Here is a 20649-nt window from a genome sequence, read left to right on the forward strand (position 1 = left end):
CTGAAGGGGGGTTCCAAAGAAGATGAAGCTCAGCTGTTCTCAGTGGTGGCAGATGACAGAACGAGGAGTAATGGTCTCAAGTTGCAGTGGGGGAGGTCTAGGTTGGATATTAGGAAAAACTATTTCACTAGGAGAGTGGTGAAGCACTGGAACTATTTCATTAGGGAGGTGATGGAATCTCCATCCTTAGAGGTTTTTAAGGCCTGGCTTGACAAAGCCTTGGCTGGGATGATTTAGTTGGTGTTGGTCCTGCTTTGAGCAGGGGGTTGGACTAGATGACCTCCTGAGGTCTCTTCCAACCCTAATATTCTATGAATCTATGAAGCCTGCGCTATACCAGTTCTGTGGATTCAGGACTCTGATATCTTGTCAATCAGTATGGCATATGCTTAAAAACAAGGAAGGGTGCAATATCTGAGCTGTCTCTTTCCTTACTATTTCAGCAGCCTTGTGCTAGTGTATCATTGGTGTTAAGCAGGACAGTCCCCTGCTGGAATGTGAAATTTATCATTTAGGAGATGGCATTCTGATGACACAGTGTAAACTTACCACACTGGAATTCTGTCCTGCTTTGAAAGACATTGCTCTTTAATGAGCTGCTTTTTTAAAGGATTACTCAAATGGTATTACTTGTATTTGACATACAGAAAGAAGAAAGACAGAACAAACCTTTCACTGAACAGCGGGGTCTGAAAGCAGTGGTTTTAAAATATTTATAGATTTGGACCAAAAGCGTTTATAGCAATACCTGTGTGTGTAGAGTGGCCATTTAAGAAATTATATGAATTACATAGTGAATTAAATTGATTACCATTCTTTTTCATAGGCATTAAGGACTGACATTTTAAAGTGTGCTGAATTTCTGCTGTTCTTTAGTATCTACCAGCTGAAAACAGGGCCCTGGAATGTCTAAACACCTCACGTAATGTTACATAAAATTGATCAAACAGAGTGACTAATTTCCATTTGAAAAGTGGCATTCATCTAGCATTCCTAAAATCTTGTCTCCAGTCAGGAGCTATAGGAATCTTGCAGTTTATGCAATTGCTATGCATGAAGTATGACTCATCCTCCCCTCCAGGGCTGTATGCTGTGATAATCTCTTTGCAGATGCATACTAAGCAGGTGGCTGTTGAGGGTGACAAATTCCCTTTCCCTGCTTCTTTTGTAGCAAATGCCATATTTTGGGGGAGGGATTTTCTGGCCCCAGATATTTTCTTATGGCTTTCCTAAAAATGGTTTTACTGCTTCAAATAACCATAATTGAAAGAGCCACTGTGTTCTTGGGATCAGAAGTGTGCAAGAGTGATGGATTAAATGAAAGGATTTAAGTGAAAAGTAAATGGAAAACAATAGAGATTAGGGTATTTTGCACCTCATAGGAGTTGGAATTTGTTCTGTTAATGTATTTTTATTGGATGTTCACCTTTCTGATGTTTGTGCATGTTTTTAATTAGGCAGCAATACGGAAAGAACTGAATGAATTTAAAAGCACAGAAATGGAAGTACATGAGGAAAGTCGACAGTTTACAAGGTGAGTAAAAGTACCTTTTGGCGTAAAGCCAATGAGAGGTGAATGTATTAGTCTCTGCCTTTCCCAAGTCCTCTAGAGTTATGCTGTAATTAATTCCTTGACTGGTGGGATTTCCCAGTGTTGCTGATGTGATCACTGAAACCACATAATTGATATGGCAATGAGGGTAACCAGAATTGAACAGGTTTCAGAGTAACAGCCGTGTTAGTCTGTATTCGCAAAAAGAAAAGGAGGACTTGTGGCACCTTAGAGACTAACCAATTTATTAGAGCATAAGCTTTCGTGAGCTACAGCTCACTTCCTCAGATGCATATCGTGGAAACTGCAGCAGGCTTTATATATACACAGAGAATATGAAACAATACCTATTCCCACCCCACTGTCCTGCTGGTAATAGCTTATCTAAAGTGATTTCCAGCACAAATCCAGGTTTTCTCACCCTCCACCCCCCCACACAAATTCACTCTCCTGCTGGTGATAGCCCATCCAAAGTGACAACTCTTTACACAATGTGCATGACAATCAAGCTGGGCTATTTCCTGCATAAATCCAGGTTCTCACATCCCCCCCACCCCCATACACACACAAACTCACTCTCCTGCTGGTAATAGCTCATCCAAACTGACCACTCTTCAAGTTAAAATCCAAGTTAAACCAGAACATCTGGGGGCGGGGGGGTAGGAAAAAACAAGAGGAAACAGGCTACCTTGCATAATGACTTAGCCACTCCAAGTCTCTATTTAAGCCTAAATTAATAGTATCCAATTTGCAAATGAATTCCAATTCAGCAGTTTCTCGCTGGAGTCTGGATTTGAAGTTTTTTTGTTTTAAGATAGCGACCTTCATGTCTGTGATCGCGTGACCAGAGAGATTGAAGTGTTCTCCGACTGGTTTATGAATGTTATAATTCTTGACATCTGATTTGTGTCCATTTATTCTTTTACGTAGAGACTGTCCAGTTTGACCAATGTACATGGCAGAGGGGCATTGCTGGCACATGATGGCATATATCACATTGGTGGATGTGCAGGTGAACGAGCCTCTGATAGTGTGGCTGATGTTATTAGGCCCTGTGATGGTGTCCCCTGAATAGATATGTGGGCACAGTTGGCAACGGGCTTTGTTGCAAGGATAAGTTCCTGGGTTAGTGGTTCTGTTGTGTGGTATGTGGTTGTTGGTGAGTATTTGCTTCAGGTTGCGGGGCTGTCTGTAGGCAAGGACTGGCCTGTCTCCCAAGATTTGTGAGAGTGTTGGGTCATCCTTTAGGATAGGTTGTAGATCCTTAATAATGCGTTGGAGGGGTTTTAGTTGGGGGCTGAAGGTGACGGCTAGTGGCGTTCTGTTATTTTCTTTGTTAGGCCTGTCCTGTAGTAGGTAACTTCTGGGAACTCTTCTGGCTCTATCAATCTGTTTCTTTACTTCTGCAGGTGGGTATTGTAGTTGTAAGAAAGCTTGACAGAGATCTTGTAGGTGTTTGTCTCTGTCTGAGGGGTTGGAGCAAATGCGGTTGTATCGCAGAGCTTGGCTGTAGACGATGGATCGTGTGGTGTGGTCAGGGTGAAAGCTGGAGGCATGCAGGTAGGAATAGCGGTCAGTAGGTTTCCGGTATAGGGTGGTGTTTATGTGACCATTGTTAATTAGCACTGTAGTGTCCAGGAAGTGGAGCTCTTGTGTGGACTGGACCAGGCTGAGGTTGGTGGTGGGATGGAAATTGTTGAAATCATGGTGGAATTCCTCAAGGGCTTCTTTTCCATGGGTCCAGATGATGAAGATGTCATCAATATAGCGCAAGTAGAGTAGGGGCTTTAGGGGACGAGAGCTGAGGAAGCGTTGTTCTAAATCAGCCATTCGCAGTCTGCATGTGTGGGAGGAGAGGCCTGCTTCCATAGAACCACTGCATATGAAAGTATGTGTTAGTGGGTGCTTTGGGACACTGGAACCAAGCTAGCAGTCTAGCAAACTTCACAAAGTCCATTCCCATTCTGGAGAACTTCCTAACAATTGCCAGAGCTCCTAGCAATCTTTAGGAAATTTGCCAGATTCAGACATTCCATTCTAACATACCTAATTTGACACAAATAACGTTTTAATATGCATCTCTGTTTGGACCTGTGCCGTAGATCTCACCAAGATATTTCAAATAAGCCTTGTTTGAAGTATTCAGGATACGTTATCTTGCAGCTAGGATGTGGCAAAAAAAAACTAAAAGAATTTTCGAACTATGATTAATACCTGTCTTTCTTAAATCCCATATCTTTAAAAGTGCATGTCTAAATAACCTTAAATTTGGTCTAAAAATAGTTTGCTGGTTACAGATCAAACAAAACAAATGTGAAGCTAATAGGAGTTTTAGTGTGGATTTTAAATTAGGGATCAGAAGGTACTAACAGTGTAAACCAATTTTGCACTCAAGCTACTACAACTCCATAAGGATTACTCAATATAGTGTTATTGTATTAATAATAAACAAGGCCCTGATATTTTTAAAACCACTATATAATTATCAAATAGATCATTATAGAGAAAGTGGTATCCTTTATTTAGGTCCCCTAACAATTCCCATTATAATTATTTTTTCTGACAGTTTTTTGAGGAGCTCTAATGTCTCTATGATTTGCAGCAGGATTTTGAAATTTGACAGAGGGTTATTCCAGAGGTCAGGTGTGTGCTTTTTTGCTATCCCCATGAAAAGCTGTTCTGATTTATCCAAATTCTAAGCTTCTGAAGATTGCATTTAGCAGTCTGCATTATGCTCAGTAGAGCTTGCTGCTAAAATCATTCAACCAGTGCTTGATTTGTAATGAAAAAGATGCAGGGGCTCAAGCAATTTTTTTACATTCATAACAGATGCAGCGAGCCTACAGGTGCTAGGGCTATGAACTGCCAGGCCCAGAGGTGCTGGGGCTCAGCCCTGGCAAGCCCTACCACAAATTAAACCCTGCATTCACCATTGCATACACCATGCTCCCCTAATCTGCAGCAAGGGAGATTTTGGTTAGATATTAGGAAAATGTTCTAACTAGAAGGATAGCTTAGTACTGGAATAGGTTATCAAGAGAGGTTGTGGACTAGATGACCTCTCGAGGTCCCTTCCAGCCATACATTTCTATGATTCTATAAAAACTGAACCTTCAGATAAAACACACACAAAAATTGATCCATAACTGGGTCCCTTCCTCCCACTGCTATTGCTGCCACCACTCCGTGATTGTGTGTGATCCTGTAGCTAGACCAGGGGTCTCAAACACAGGGGGTTCTTTCCTGAGACCCGCCAAGCTCCCCGCGGCCCCTCCCCAGCGTGCCGTGTCCCCAGCCTACCTCCAGGCCAGGGGTGGGAAAACTATGGCCCCGGGCTGGATCCAGCCCCTCTGGGCTTTGAATCCGGCCCATGGATTTGCCAACCCCGTGGTGCTGAGGGCCCCACACTGCTCCGGGAAACGGTGGGCACCGCTTCCCTACTACCAGGGCGGAAGGGGGAGAAGAGAACTCCGTGAGATGTTTTTTGCCTGTGGTTACCTCCCCTGAAGCTCCCATTGGCCGGGAACGGGGAAGCGCAGCCAATGGGAGCTTCGAGGGAGGTACCCGCAGACAAGAACAGCTCACGGAGTTATCTGCTCCCCCTCCGCTCGGGGCCGCAGGGATAGGGTGCCCACCGCTTCCCGGAGCGAAGCAGCACAGGGCCAAGGTCAGGACAGGCAGGCAGGCGCCCCTGCCACCCCAAAGCCGCTCAAGGTAAGCGGCACCAGGCGAGAACCCGACCCCTCCTGCACCCCTCCCCCCAACTCCCTGCCCTGAGCCCTCTGCCACACCCCACACCCCTCCTGCACCCCAACTCCCTGCTCTGAGCCCCCTGCTGCACCCCAGGGGTGGGGGTGGTGTGCGGGGGCAGCTGGGAGGGGGTGATGCGGCTCTCGAGCCAACTACGAGTCCTCATGTGGCCCTCGTGGTGATTTGAGTTTGAGACCCCTGAGCTAGACTGTATCAGAATGCATACTCACAGTGAGGCTGAATTGGTCTAAATGATCAACTTTAATTCTGGCATTTCCTAATTTTTGAGTGCTTGACTTTACAACTTTAATCATCTTTTAAAATAAGGTTTTTAATGTAATTATAATAACACCTAGCACTTCAATGCAGTTTATAAACATGAACTAATTGATTCTCATAACACCGCATAAAGCAGGTAAGGAAACATTGTCATTTTTACAACTGGAAAAACTGAGCCAAGGATTATAACCATACATACAGTTAGGGATTAGAACCCAGTGTTTTGCTTAGACTATTAGAAAATGCCCATAATGAATATGGATACAGATCACTAGGCCAAGTGCATAACTCGTGTATCTCCATTTGGCTTCCTGTGTCTTGTATTCTTTGTATTTGTTAGTCTTTAGGATATGTAAAAATACAGGTTTAGAAAAGTGCAATATAAAGTAAATTGCAAGAGACTATTCTGTGCTATGAACTGATACAATTGAAATTTAACTCCTTGATTACATCATTACAAATTATATGGCAAAATTAGCACATATTTGTACAAGAGACACCAAAGAGGAACTTGGAAGCGTTTCTCACCAACACTGAAAACAGTAGTTGATGGACACAGATTGCAGTAGGATTCTCAGAAGCTGGGCCCAGAGGTCTGAAGCAATCCAATACTGCAGCAACTCAGTGAGAAAGGTATTTAGGGGAGGGGCTTGAAACAGGGATGCCAATCCTATCCATCGTGCACGTAACCAGTGAGTCCAGGTGGTCCTCAAGGAGCTACTATCTGAGGAAGACTCGGCCCCAAAGTGTCCCCTCCCTGTTAGAATCATAGAATATTAGGGTTGGAAGAGACCTCAGGAGGTCATCTAGTCCAACACCTTGCTCAAAGCAGGACCAACCCCAACTAAATCATCCCAGCCAGGGCTTTGTCAAGCCAGGCCTTAAAAACCTCTAAGGATGGAGATTCCACCACCTCCCTAGATAACCCATTCCAGTGCTTCACCACCCTCTTAGTGAAATAGTGTTTCCTAATATCCAACCTAGACATCCCCCACTGCAACTCAAGACCACTGCTCCTTGTTCTGTCATCTGCCGCCACTGAGAACAGCCGAGCTCCATCCTCTTTGGAACCCCCTGTCAGGTAGTTGAAAGCAGCCATCAAATCCCCACTCAGTCTTCTCAGACTAAATAAGCCAAGTTCCCTCAGCCTCTCTGCATAAGTCATGTGCCCCAGCCCCCTAATCATTTTCGTTGCTCTCCACTGGACTCTTTCCAATTTGTTCACATCCTTTCTGTAGTGGGGGGGCCAAAACTGGATGCAGTACTCCAGATGTGGCCTCACCAATGCCGAATAGAGAGGAATAATCACTGCCCTCGATCTGCTGGCAATGCTCCTACTAATGCAACCCAGTATGCCGTTAACCTTCTTCGCAACAAGGGCACACTGTTGACTCATATCCAGCTTCTTGTCCCCTGTAATCCCCAGATCCTTTTCTGCAGAACTGCCACTTAGCCAGTCGGTCCCCAGCCTGTAGCGGTGCATGGGATTCTTCCATGCTAAGTGCAGGACTCTGCACTTGTCCTTGTTGAACCTAATCAGATTTCTTTTGGCCCAATCCTCCAATTTATCTAGGTCACTCTGGACCCTATCCCTACCCTCCAGCGTATCTATCTCTCCCCACAGCTCAGTGTCATCCGCGAACTTGCTGAGGGTGCAATCTATCCCATTGTCCAGATCATTAATGAAGATATTGAACAAAATCGGCCCCAGCACTGACCCCTGGGGCACTCTGCTTAATGCCGGCTGCCAACTAGACATCAAGCCGTTGATCACTACCCGTTGAGCCCAACAATCTAGCCCGACAACCTAGCCAATCTAGTTTCTATCCAACTTATCGTCCATTCATCCAGTACATACTTCTTTAACTTGCTGGCAAGAATACTGTGGGAGACCATGTCAAAAGCTTTGCTAAAGTCAAGGTATATCACGTCCACTGCATTCCCCATATTCACAAAGCCAGTTATCTCATCATAGAAGGCAATCAGGTTGGTCAGGCATGACTTACCCTTGGTCAATCCATGCTGATTGTTCCTGATCACCTTCCTCTCCTCCAAGTGCTTCAAAATGGATTCCTAGAAGACCTGCTTCATGATTTTTCTGGGGACTGAAGTGAGTCTGTAGTTCTCTAAATTCTCCTCCTTCCCTTTTTTAAAGATGGGCACTATATTTGCCTTTTTTTCAATCGTCTGGGACCTCCCCCAAGCACCACAAGTTTTCAAAGATAATAGCCAATGGCTCTGCAATCACATCAGCTAACTCCCTCAGCACCCTCAGATGCAGCGCATCCGGCCCCATGGACTTGTGCATGTCCAGCTTTTCTAAATAGTCCTTAACCTGTTCTTTCACCACTGAGGGCAGCTCACCTCCTCCCCATACTGTGCTGCCCAGTGCAGCAGCTTGGGGGCTGACCTTGTCTGTGCAGAACGAGGCAAAAAAAGCATTGAGTACTTCAGCTTTTTCCTCATCATCTGTCACTAGATTGCCTCCCCCATTCAGTAAGGGTCCCACACTTTCCCTGACCACCTTCTTGTTGCTAACGTACCTGTAGAAACCCTTCTTGTTACCCTTCACATCCCTTGCTAGCTGCAACTCCAGTTTTGCTTTGGCCTTCCTGATTACATCCCTGTATGCTTGAACAATATTTTTATTCTCCTCCCAAGTCATCTGTCCAAGTTTCCACTTCTTGTAAGCTTCCTTTTGAGTTTAAGCTCACAGATTTCATTGTTAAGTCAAGCTGGTCGCCTGCCATATTCGCTATTCTTTCTGCACATCGGGATGGTTTGTTCCTGCACCCTCAATAAGGCTTCTTTGAAATACAGCCAGCTCTCCTGGACTCCTTTCCCCCTCATATTAGCCTCCCAGGGGATCCTGCCCATCAGTTCCCTCTGTTCTCTCTGATTGGCCTGTGAGAGGAAGGAGTAATTATACTGAAGTCAGTGGAGTAACACTAGAGAAGAACCATTGCGGTTAAGAGCAGAATCAAGCACAGATGTTGTAGGATTGCAATTCTGGGAGAAAGGAAAGAGCTTCAATCTCCTCAAGGCCCTGTTGTTAAAAGGAATGTAACTCATGTAGGTCACTAATAACATTGGACTGAAAAAGCAAAAGTAGGCTTAGGTCTAATAGTATCGTGGGCAAGTGACTCTGCGGCATAGAATGAATTATTCATTTAAAAGAAAAAAGAACTATTTAAGAAATACAAATTAAAAGTGAGTTGCAGCCTGCAGCTAGTCAGAACAGATTTGCTCATAAAATTCAGTGGTAGGATGAGAAGACAAAGGAGCTACTTTCTATAGGTTATTATTAATCTGTTTTTACAGTTCTTTTGCCTTACCCAGATTTAACACTGAGCTTTGGATACACAATAAAGAGAAAAGCTTTGACATTTATTTGTCTACAAAGTATAATGGCCAAAGCCTTCCTTTTAGTCATGATAATGTAGCCTGATTCCTTGTGTAATTACACTAATTAGGTCATTTTAGATGTACACCTAAGAAAGTGAATTCCTAAATGTACAGTATTTTATTAACAGAATAATTTACCAATTTGTAAACATTCAGATTTGGGAAGACAACATAGTGTATATTTATACAGTGCTATGTGTTATTTTTAAAAAGTCTCACCCTCACATGAGTTTCATCATTCAACCTCTGCAGTCATTAGACACCATTCTAATTAATATAAATACTAAAATCACACATCTGCCTTTGCAAATCAGTATAACATCAGCTAGTTATCCACCTGCTTAACATGCAAATACTGGGTTTTGCAGATAAACCCATTGTGCCCATACTTTAAAAAGTGACCCTATATATAACTATGAATTATATTATATTGCAGTAGAGTGTAGCTTGTTTTCTCTTGCCTTGAAATATCCCTCTATATCAGAAGAAAACATATAATCATATCTACCCAAAATTTAATAATTTGCCTGCACTGGATGAATTATTCTCAATATAGTATTTTTATATTTTCCATGCGTGTGTATACATTTTGAAACTATTTAAACAGAAATTCATATCCTTGATGATAGGTTATATTACCAGGTCCTGGTGCTCTTCTAATGCTTTATCTGGCATAACTGACTGAACTAATAAGAAGATAATATTGTGCAAGTGCAAAGTATCTTTCATCCTAAGATCTCAAAGCAACATGCAAAGATGTTTAAGTATTGTTATCCCCCTTTTACAGATAAGGAAGCAGACTTAAAAGTAATGACCTGTTTTTCAGAGACGCTAAGCTTTTCTGATTCCCAATCAGTTGTTTCAAACATGAGACACAATTGATCTAGTTTGGATCTCATTTACATCAGTGAAAATCAGGAACAGCTCTGTTAAGTCAATGGAAATAAATAGGTGTGAAATCAGAACCAGGCTCAATGCCATCATCTGATGAAACAATAACACTTATAACTTTTTATTTGATTTTAATGTTTCAGGTTTCATCGTCCATAATTGTTTGACTGTATCCCATACTTCACACCCCAGTTTCCTTTGGGAAAATCATTGCATCATGAAGACCTGAGATTGCACTGGCACTTGAACAAGCGTGAGTGCGTGTTACAGCTTACTCTGAGGATAATGACGAACGTGGCCCTCATCTTGATTAGAGAACAAGAGATTTGACTGGGACCAGAACCTAGGGAAAGTGGGAGTAGCATTCCATTTTAACTAAGCAATGTCTTGATGGTAAGAGAGATTGTGGTTCTGTGGCTAGCTCACACAGAGATGTTGATATTTTTTCATCAAAGCTTGAGAAGACAGGAAGAGCTGAAGACAATTGTTTGACAGCCTGTGGCCAGGAACTCATCAGACTTCACATCATGGTGACTGAGTGTAATTGTGGGTACAGTGGGAACACAGAGAGAGGCGGGCAGGGAAAGAGACTTCACCTGTAAGTTAACAGAAAAAAGTTAGAACAAACTGATAGTAAGTTCTTTGTGAAACTGGTTTAATTATATATTTGGATGGCGGGAGGAAAAAATTTGTAAATCTGGGAGTTTGAGCAACTGTGTGTGTGTTTTCTAGAGACCTCAGCCTGTCCTAGCAAGACAGTAAGCCACCAAGTCCTCATTTCATCAGTACTTTAGTGAAGTACAGTAATTTTTGTGGTACCAGTGAACCTACTTGCCAGAAAATATTCTTGTTATAATTCAGATATATTTTTTAAAATTCTGAAAAGCATGCTTAAAGAAAATACATTGAGTATTCATATAGCACAGCTAAATATGGTTGGTGATTTTTTAATACAATTACACCTTGGATTCTCCATGATGATGCATCAGAATTACACAAGTAGGTTTCAAAGGACAAATAACGAGAAACTGTGAGTGCAATGAAAGGATTCATGTTTTGAAACACTCTTCTTTTGCCTGTCACTCACGTTGTAGTCAAAGTAGTGGCACCAATATCTCTGTGAACTATGGCAGACAGTATTGACAATCATGACATTCTAATTTGACTCCAAAATTAGAACTGAAATTGGCCATGAATTTGCATATAAGTAGGTTTGGAAAGTGGTTAACAATGTGACTTTAAGAGTAACATTAGATGGATCCCTTGGATTGCTTCTAGAAAGAATTAACATGTGGATCAATACATCTTCATCAAGGGCCTTGTAAAAGCTACAGAAAATCCTTAGTGTCCACAGCCTGTTTTTGTTGTATGTGAAGAATGCTTATTAACTCATAACTTCTGAAATTGCATTTGTGAATACAATACTATTAAAATCAAATGGTATGGAGCGTGAAAGGCAATATATGTTTTTGTTATGTCAGCCCTAAGGCCTATTACAAGCCTTTGGCATTGTTTACACTAAAAAATTCTCTGTCTTATATTGGCACTTATTTATCCTTTGGTTTATGTACACAATGATTTTTCTGGGCCTAGAGTACACATAAACATACATGTAATGCAGTATTACAGTATATATACTATTTATCCTTTTTTATATGTGTACATAAAAGACAAAAATAAATTGTAATTATGTGCCCTGTTTAGTTTTTAATTATGAAAGCTAAGTATTTTTTCAGGCAATAAAAGGTCTGTGCAGAGTGATTTTTACCTCAGATTCTGCAATAGGTTCTTGAGGAGTGTTTTTAATTTATAAAATTGAAGATTGTCATTTTAGATGTCAGCCTAAAGGCGGAATGCAATTTAGTGGCTAAAATTAGATCTCACTCTTTACTGATATTTACAACAAGAACAGGTTTGCCTAAATGGGATGTATTATTTTTGTAAAGGGCAATCAAGTAATAACAGAGTGCTTGCCATGAGCTGGCTTTCTGTTTATTTTTAAATAGATTGATTTAAACATTTTAAGGAAATAGGTTGATAGAACCTTTTAAGAACACTTTAATTTTGGTAAAAATCCTACAAAATGCAGAGTATGAACTCAAAAATATCAATAATTAGTAAAACATCCAACTACAAGCTTGTAGCAAATAAAAATAATCAGCATCATTCTGCCTCTTACTGGAATCAATTAGGTGTATTAAAAATAGAATTAGTAGGAAACAATTCAGCTTCTGCAATGCCATCATTTTGTAACTATGGAAGCAGCATTTTTACATCAAGGAAGCAATGAAAATGCATACCACACTAAATCATACAGATATGTGCAAGCCATTAGTTGTACTTGTGACCGCATTCCTATTAAAATCCCTTATTTTCAGGGTTTAAAACCCAGCCATAAAACTGTACCCTGGATTAAAGCTTGGCAAAACAATACTTCTCCAGAGACTATTTTTTTTTGTTTGTTTGTTGCCAAATTTTGAAGAAAGTGTGGAGTGCAAAATAGCGTAGAAGTTTACTATTTTGACATTGAACAATATAATTTGAGGTTTTTGTTTCAAAAAAATTAAATGGGACAACTGACAGGTCCTTAATACGACCTAAACACTTTGATAATTTAAAAAAAAATTACCGAGGGATTAAATTTAGAAAAGTGGCTATGACATATGTCCTGTAAGAATTTTCACAAATGTGTGGCCTGACCCTGCAAATGCTATGCGGGATAGTAGTCCCATTGATATCACTGTGTGAGTAATGACTACCCATATAAGTTAAGGCCAGCAGGACTGGGAATTTAGGGCCCCCTTGTACTCTCAGTGAAATCAGTGGTGGGCTTTGTCATTGAGAACATATGCCATTTTATATATTTGACTACTAGGAGCTACCGTGGCCTTCACTGTTAAAATAAGGTACAAACTATGGCCCTAATTCAACAAAGTACTTATCCACATGCTTAAAATGGGATAAAGGAAGTTGACCTCAGTAGGACTTATGCACACACTTAAGTGCTTTGCTTAATTAGAACTTACAACATGTTTATGTATGATATACATACACGTTTAACCCTGTACATATATTTTATATATTGTAAATAGCAACGGGTTTGGAGGACAAAAGCTGTAAAGTATTGACCAAGCGATAGACAAGTTAATGAGATTGTGATACATTGTAGTGTTTGATGAGGCAAGTTTGCTTTTTCTTGCTGAGCTGCACAGCTTCAGATTTCAGATATGTCTCTTGGTCCTTTGTACAGGTTGCCTCAGAGTCTTTTTCAAATCGCTGTCGTGGAAAGGAATATGGTGCGTATCTAAGCCCCAGAGGGGCTGGCAGCATGCAACTCAGCAGGAAATAATCACAAGTACTGTAACATGAGGCCTAGGGGGGAGAAACTGGTTGGGGAGGGTCAACATGGCAGTCCCTACAGCAGAAAATGAGAGGGAAAAAAGGTGAAAAAGTTCCCACCCCGGTGCCAAACACAATCCAATTAGCTGAAATGGGTAATGTGATCAATGTTAGTTTGAACTTCTGTCCAGATAGACAATTAATACAAATCTATTTTAGGACACTTGACCATGGCTTAGGTACCTGTATTGTGTTCAGCAATCCAAGTGGATATAAATATATATACAGACACACTCAGTAGACTGGAGTAACCATTTCAAAATTATTGGATATATAATAGACACAGGTCTCAGTCTTGCATTTGTCTTGCACCCAAACATCCCACTGTATTGTACTTGAGGGTACACAGGATTGGGTCCTTAATAAAATCCTAACCGCTTATGTACAAAGCAGAGTGAAATGTCTGAAGGAGTCACTCCGGCCTCTTAGATGACATTTGTATCTCCTTATGGGTGAACTGAGCAGCTTATAAAAATGGTATAAAATCCTAAATAATTAATAGGAAATACATGTAGACTTAAAAATTAAACTTGTTTTAAGACAAGATACCTAGAAGCTAAAAATAATTTTGGACAGAGATTGTAGGTCTAAGTCTGTTAGGGCCGATCCTGCAGCACTACCAGGGACAGAGATTACTGCCATGAAATCAATGAGCTTACTTGCCGTAATAAGACATACAGTGGGTTTACAGGGGAGGTAAGTGTTTGAAGGATCAGGCACTTACCTAGAAACACCAAAGTTCAAAGTTCCATGTGTGCTCTCCTATAGTTGACACTATGAACTCCTAAAGCAGTGCAAAAACTTAAGGCCATGCCCTGCCCTGCTTTAGTGAAGCTTACGTCAATTATTACAAAAGAAATACTGAACTCGCTCATTGGCAGCTACAAATCTTTTCAGATCAACTCTAAAGAATATTTTTTTCTTTAAAATCAAATGAAAGCCGTGACCCAAACTTAAAAAAATCCTAAGGTAGATGCCCTTTCTGAACTCACTTTCATCAGTATTCCATCTTCAATAGAATTGCTTCATAGACAAGTCTTGTCAACATTTATGTTACATCCATGTTAAGGAACCTGCTTACAACATAGTTGTCCCTCAACCTAATTACAAACCTGGTCTAATCAAGGATTTAGCATGAATAAAAACGTATTTACAGCTAAGTCTATATTACAGTATATGGGGGAACCAGAGTACCAATCCAGCATCCATTGAAGTCAATGGAAAGAATTCCCTTCACTTTGGTAGACACTAGAGCCCATCCCATGTTTGTAATCATGTTGGTGACCAAATGTGTTGTAATCAGATGCCCTGACATGATTGTCTCTGTGTAATATAGATATAGAGCTTTATGCTGCTGTATCACAATCTGGCCTTTTGTCCTTAATTTCCACTTTAGTACTTTTATCAGATAGTATCATGAGTTAAAGGTTTATGCTGTATTCATCAGCACAATGATTGTCCTGGCGCAACACAACTGCATCATTTAATGCTTTAACACCCTTTTTATTTGTATCTCAAGGAGTTAAACCTTTGCAGCTGCTGTAAATCAAAATTAAGATGTTCTCAGGGTGAAAAACAAATTTGCCTCCTGCCTTTAGGAGCCACCAGATTTAGCTCTACTGTTGTTGATATGGGTATTTTTATTGTACAATGCACAGTGCAATACTCACTGCTGGGACTTAAAAACTAGCTTTTGGAGGACAAGAATGGTATTTAGGAAACCAGTTGTGAAAGATGTTTTTAGGTTGCTAGTGAAAATATTTTGAAGAATAAAATAAAAAGGAAGGAAAATAAATCCCCTTGAATAGCTTAAATTGTCTGCTTAGAAATAGGCATCTGAAAAATCTTATGAAAATATAGATATAGATCAAGAGGGAGAGATGCAGTAGAAAAAACAAACTTCAATATAATATTATGGCAGGTTTCTATTTATTAATTTTAATGAATGAGGTCATGTTTTATTATGTCAATCTCTATATCTTGTTCCAGAACTTTAATGAAAATATAGCTCATGTGAGCTACTTGTAGCAACGCAAGAAAGTTGTTTTTATACCAGTAGGTTTCTTTGTGTGTTTGTTTTTTTGTTTTTCCATCTAGAAGCTAAATACTGTATTGGGTAGGAACAAAGGGATTAATGATATTCTATGCCTGTCTTTACTCTATCATTATTTCTTGATTCACCATCTTGCAATACTATGTCAAATTTAACCATGGTTAAGTATTGTTATAATAGAGTAAAATGATGCTGAACATATCTTCTTCCTTTTGCTATTCTGTGTGGTGGTATTTTGATTTGTAAATTTGTGTAAATTTTTGAATTAAAGAAACATTGTGTTTTGGACAGTTATTTTAATTGGTATGATTTTGAGCCACACAACAACATCTGTGACTTAAATGCATTGTTTTGATGGACAGCCAGGTGTACTGGTTTTTTTGATATAGCAAAAGCTAATTTAATATTTCCATTAAAATAGAGGTTATGAATTTTTATTTTTCTTAAAGAGAAAAAGAATTCTATTTGCAGCAAAATGTTAAATCTAGGCAAGTTGATGGATAGGCATGGACACTGCTGTACATTGAAGAACCAACAGTTTTGTGCCACTTGCCAATTTTTTTCTTTACTGACCAATTGCTCTGGCTATTAGCATAGCCTGGCAGTATCAATATGTCATTGTGTTGCAGACCTAGAACACTGGACTTTCAAGATAAAGTATTCTCTGATGCAGAACTGAAGTGCACCACAGTTAAGGCTTGATACTGCAAATTTTTGCTCATGTGACTCTTTCCATTGAAGTCCACTGGGACACTTCGAAGGGATGCCTCCCTTGCGAGGGGTTTGCCGGGTTAGCCAAGCATTAAAACAATAGACAGGAATAAAACCTACTATGTGCAACATCCAAACTAGAGCTAGTGATAGAGTTCCTACAGGGGCTGATCGGGCTTTCATTGAAGTCAATGGGAGTTTTGCCATCTGCTTCTTGAAACAGATTAGGGCCCATAGTCAAATCTTAGCTCCACTGAAGGTTTTGTCATTGATTTCATTGCGATCAGGATTTCACTTGCAGACTATAATCGAGGTTGTCATTATATGTATTGTATTATATATACAATCAAGGTTGTTATCTATATCAACAGGCACTAGGACAGTGCTGACACTTCACTTTATTATTATTATTATTAGTTGGATTAAAAACACAAACAAAACATGCTCAGTTGCGCTCAAAGTATCCTGCCTGAATTTCACCAAAGTTCAATACTTAAAACTCTAAAGAAAGAAGCAAGCAACATTCCAGGGTTGATTTTCCCCTTCCTTGCGAGTTGTGTAGTCATTGGTATCTATGCCAAGTAGGTGTAAAATGTCACCAGTTCAGAACTGTGGCATTTTACACTCATTTTGCACAGCTATAAGAGACCATACAAAGTGCAAAGCAATGGAGAATCAAACAATCAAGTCTTAAACTTATACAGAGTACTTTATATCATTGTGATTGTAAAGTAAAGACATGTATGCCTCCCTTTGTATCGTAACAGCTTTGGTTAGTGACTAACTATGGCAACTTTGATGAAAATCTCAGACCAAATGAATGACTTTATCATTTCCAGTGACTAATCCAATACTCCATATTACACAGGTGTATTGATATCTGCAAATGTAAATAACTGGAACTACACATTAATTAATAGCACAGTTTCTTCTTGGTTCTTGATCTGTTCTGCAGTATATATTTTCCACTACTGTCATCAGAAAAAAGTATGTATTACCTTTTTTTATACAGTACCCATCTTTCCTTTGTGTTTATGCTGTTATTTAACAGTGTTCTGCCTAGTTGTACAATATTGTAGGATACTTTGCTGTGCACAGTTTCAAGTGCCTTAGAAAACTGTTTAGCTCTTATATATATAAATATATATAAAATGAAAAAATTACCTCAATAAAACTGTTAGGAAACACAAACATTTTCTTCTTGAATTTGTAGTAACTACATATGCAAATGTAATGGATCTGGTTTCTGATAGGCCTTACTTTGTAGGAAGTTTACCTCTGATGGTTGTCTTAAAAGTGACTTTACTGCAGATGAGGGGGTTCATTTTCCCACACATACTAAGTGAAATTATCTTTCTGGTCTCCATTTTAATTTTTGGAAGCTCCTCACACATCTTTGATTTGACAGCTCTTCTGTAGATAGTTCTGCCCATTAAAAGCTGTGCTCAGTCACTCTGATGAGTTAATATTTAGATAGTATGATTATATTCAACTGAATTGAGGGGCAATAGTCTACTCTCAGTTTTACTAGTTTTATATCCGTTTGACTCCCTCTGCTGACTTTAGTCAAGTAACTCTTGATTTACATCAATGTCAGAGCAGAATTAAGCCCCAGGTATTTAACTTGGCAATGTTTATCTGAACTGCATAAGAGCTCATGGAAGACCACTGCATGCCTGCCACTCTTTTGACATTTCACAAGCAGCAGCATTCATTAGGTGACTGCAAGAGAAAGAACAACTCTATGCTTATGAGCATGGCATTAGTATTATTGCAAGAGTTAGCAAAACAATTACTTAGCAAAACAATTTCCTTAAATGGATTTGTCTCAGAACAGGCTGTTTCTTGATGATGTATATGAGAAATGTATACTTAGCAACCTTATTCTCATCTTTTTTGCACTGAAGTAAACTATAATAAAGTTAAGAGTTTCTCTAATTTAACTGAAATCAGAAAATGGGCCAGTATACTTGAGGTTTTATTATACTAATAGTACATATTTTTTTTACCCATAAGGAGTAATACATACAATGGAGGAAATGTCTACTTCCCCCTCCAATTAATTATGTATGTATTTGAAGTTTAGGTTTTTAAAGTAATCTATCTAGTTAAAAAATAGAAAATTATGCATATGAACTACCCCAAAATGTTATTTTACGAGCCACTGCTACAGTCAGGAAACCCTCCGGAGCTAGACTGCTTTTAATATTGAACCTTCTGCACTGTTAAGCAGAAGGGAACTTGCACCCACAAATGGTGTTTGGAAGAAGGCCAGGAAGAGCGTAATGCCATGCTCCTTCTTTCTTGAAACCTCTGTGCTGCATTCAGACTACAACTGGTGAAGGAAAAAGGATGGGGGGGACAGGGGGCACAGTGATCCTGGCAAGTCTAGATATTCATCAGTGAGGCCAAATGTAACAACTGTAGTAACTTGCAGTACACTGCTTCCTCTTCTACTTTGTGAAACACCCCTCCGCACACACACCCTAATGCCCATCATGAAGGGAGGCTCCAAAGAGAGCCAGCAGTAGCAATAGCACGCTGGTAGCATGCTCCAAAAGGAGTAGCACTTCTACGGTATGCAGAGAGAATACAGGCAGCAAGGCCATATTTGCTAACACTTGTAATATTTTCTTGGGACAATTCTGAAGAGCCCCAGCTCTAGGAGCAACAAAGGAAATGAAGGGGGTTGTGTGCAAATCCTGGGGAAACTTAAGGTGATTTGAATATAAGTATCAATGCTCAAGCTTCAAAAGGTTGTGGCTGGGTAGGGTTATTGTACATACAGTAGAAAGACACTATTCGGAGGGATGGTCCTGACTGGCTAGCTAGAGATTGAGTTGCAGGGCAGTTATGAATGGTAGGGTTTATTAAGGGAAGACAGTTAATCTGGGTGCAGAAGAAACACAGCGGGAAGACAGTGAATGTGGGGAGAGTTGATTTAATGGGGATGGGGAACACTCGGAGACAGTGGAATATGGGCAGGGATCACACAAAGGTGGCAGTGGGGTATCCTAAACCTCCCCAATTTGCAAGAGAGAAACAGAAGAGGCCCAGCTGCTACAGAGCATGCAGGATATGCTATCCGGCGACACCTTGTGAGAGATGGGCCTACTGTTCCACCCTGAAAATGTTGGGGCTAGGGAGAGGGCACATCACTAGCCACCCCTTCCCCCCTCTTCCTCCCCAAAAGACAACTACTGGTAAGGAGGAGAAGGAGCCTGTTAGGGAAGGACAAGGTCTCCATGAGTTCAGGCTGCTTTGCTGAAGCCCAACTCTTTGGGACATTGAGAATTGAAAGGTTCATATGGAAGTTGCAAAAAACTCCCCAGGTGTGAACAGCACACTCCATTCCAGCAACTCCAGCTCTAGGTTCCTTTCTGTTTGTTATACCAGGAAATTTGCTTTAGATGTTGGCACCTAAATCAGAGTTGCCAACTCTGACAACATTATTGGGAGTCTTGTGATTGAACAGACTTTGGCAGGGAGGAGGGGTTTGGGTTTTTTAAAGCCTTTTACCCTTTCAAAAACTGTGAGGCTTCTCTTGCAAGGTTTTACCCTTATTCACCATGGCCACCATGCTGAATAAGGCCAGCATGCCATCTGGGTCACAGATTGGACAGGGGCCTGAGGGGACAGGGGAATGTGTGATGTGGGAGAGTGACCGATGGGCAGGCTTGGGATGGAGAGGCAGAGATGTCGAATGTGAGCATTAGGAAACTGAAAAGAAGGGAAAGGAAAATATAAAGGGGTGGATATAGCGAGCAGATGAGGGAAGGGTGACTGCTGGGACTGGGAGAAGGGACTGGAGAAGAAAAGAATGATGCCTTCCTCATCCCAGGGATTAAGTGAGTGTAAGTAGAGCCCGTGGCCTAGCAGGCAGGAGGGTGGCCTGCATTTTTGTATGTGCATTTTGTGTACATGTAAAATTGAATTTTGAATCTCATATGACCACACACTGGTGGAGGCAGCTGAATTCCCCCTAAAGTTTAACAATTAAAAGGCAGTCCAAACACCAGTGTAATTTAAGTATTATTTCTATTTCATTATTTCAAAACAAATCTCCTAATTTATTATTTGGATTACAGTTTCACCCAGCGGCTCCATCCAAGATTTGGCTCCCATTGTGCTAGGCGCTACACAAACACATAGTAAGAGATAGTTCCTGCCCCAAAGATTTTACACTATAAGACCAAACAAAGCGTGGAAGAGGAAATGGAGGCAACACAGAGATATGAAGTGCCCAAGATGCAAATATGACTGAAAGTTACAAGCTAAACAGGGATTAGAACCCAGTTCTCCTAACTTCCAAGGCAAAACCCTACCCCCTAAACCGTGATTTTGGGGGTTAAATCATTATTTTGAACATTTAGGGTTGGCCATATTGCAGTAATAAGGCTGAGAAGCAGAAACAGTGAGGTGGGTTGTGCTTGCTCCTGTAGTGTGTGAGCCTGAAAATCCTTATTTTAGCAATAGTCATTATTCACACAAGTAGTCCTATTGAATTCTTGCCAAAGGACTTGCAAAATCAGGTCCCTAGTTTGTGAGCTCCTTCAGAGCAGGTCCTGTGGCTCCTCTGTGATCTGTATAGCATCAACTATAGTCACCT

At 40.5% G+C, this 20649-nt stretch overlaps 1 protein-coding gene across 6 annotated transcripts in view; it reads left to right on the forward strand.

Moving 5' to 3' along the window:
* Nucleotides 1–11903, forward strand: part of PHACTR2 (phosphatase and actin regulator 2) — a gene marked incomplete at its 3' end in the record, with an annotated part of 217026 nt that extends 205123 nt beyond the window's left edge. For 2 of the 6 annotated variants that reach the window (XM_084625140.1, XM_084625138.1), the window contains exons 12-13: nucleotides 1458–1534; nucleotides 10021–11902. In XM_084625140.1, the coding sequence (XP_084481266.1) occupies nucleotides 1458–1534; nucleotides 10021–10036 (93 nt within the window). Of the gene's footprint in view, nucleotides 1–1457; nucleotides 1539–10020 lie in introns of those variants that run through there. The other 4 variants (XM_084625137.1, XM_084625139.1, XM_084625136.1 and 1 more) reach the window with 3 other exon arrangements.
* Nucleotides 11904–20649: the final 8746 nt, after the last annotated feature.

Source organism: Lepidochelys olivacea (genome assembly GCF_965140295.1).
Source record: "Lepidochelys olivacea isolate rLepOli2 genome assembly, chromosome: 3".
Classification (NCBI taxonomy): Eukaryota; Metazoa; Chordata; order Testudines; family Cheloniidae; genus Lepidochelys; species Lepidochelys olivacea.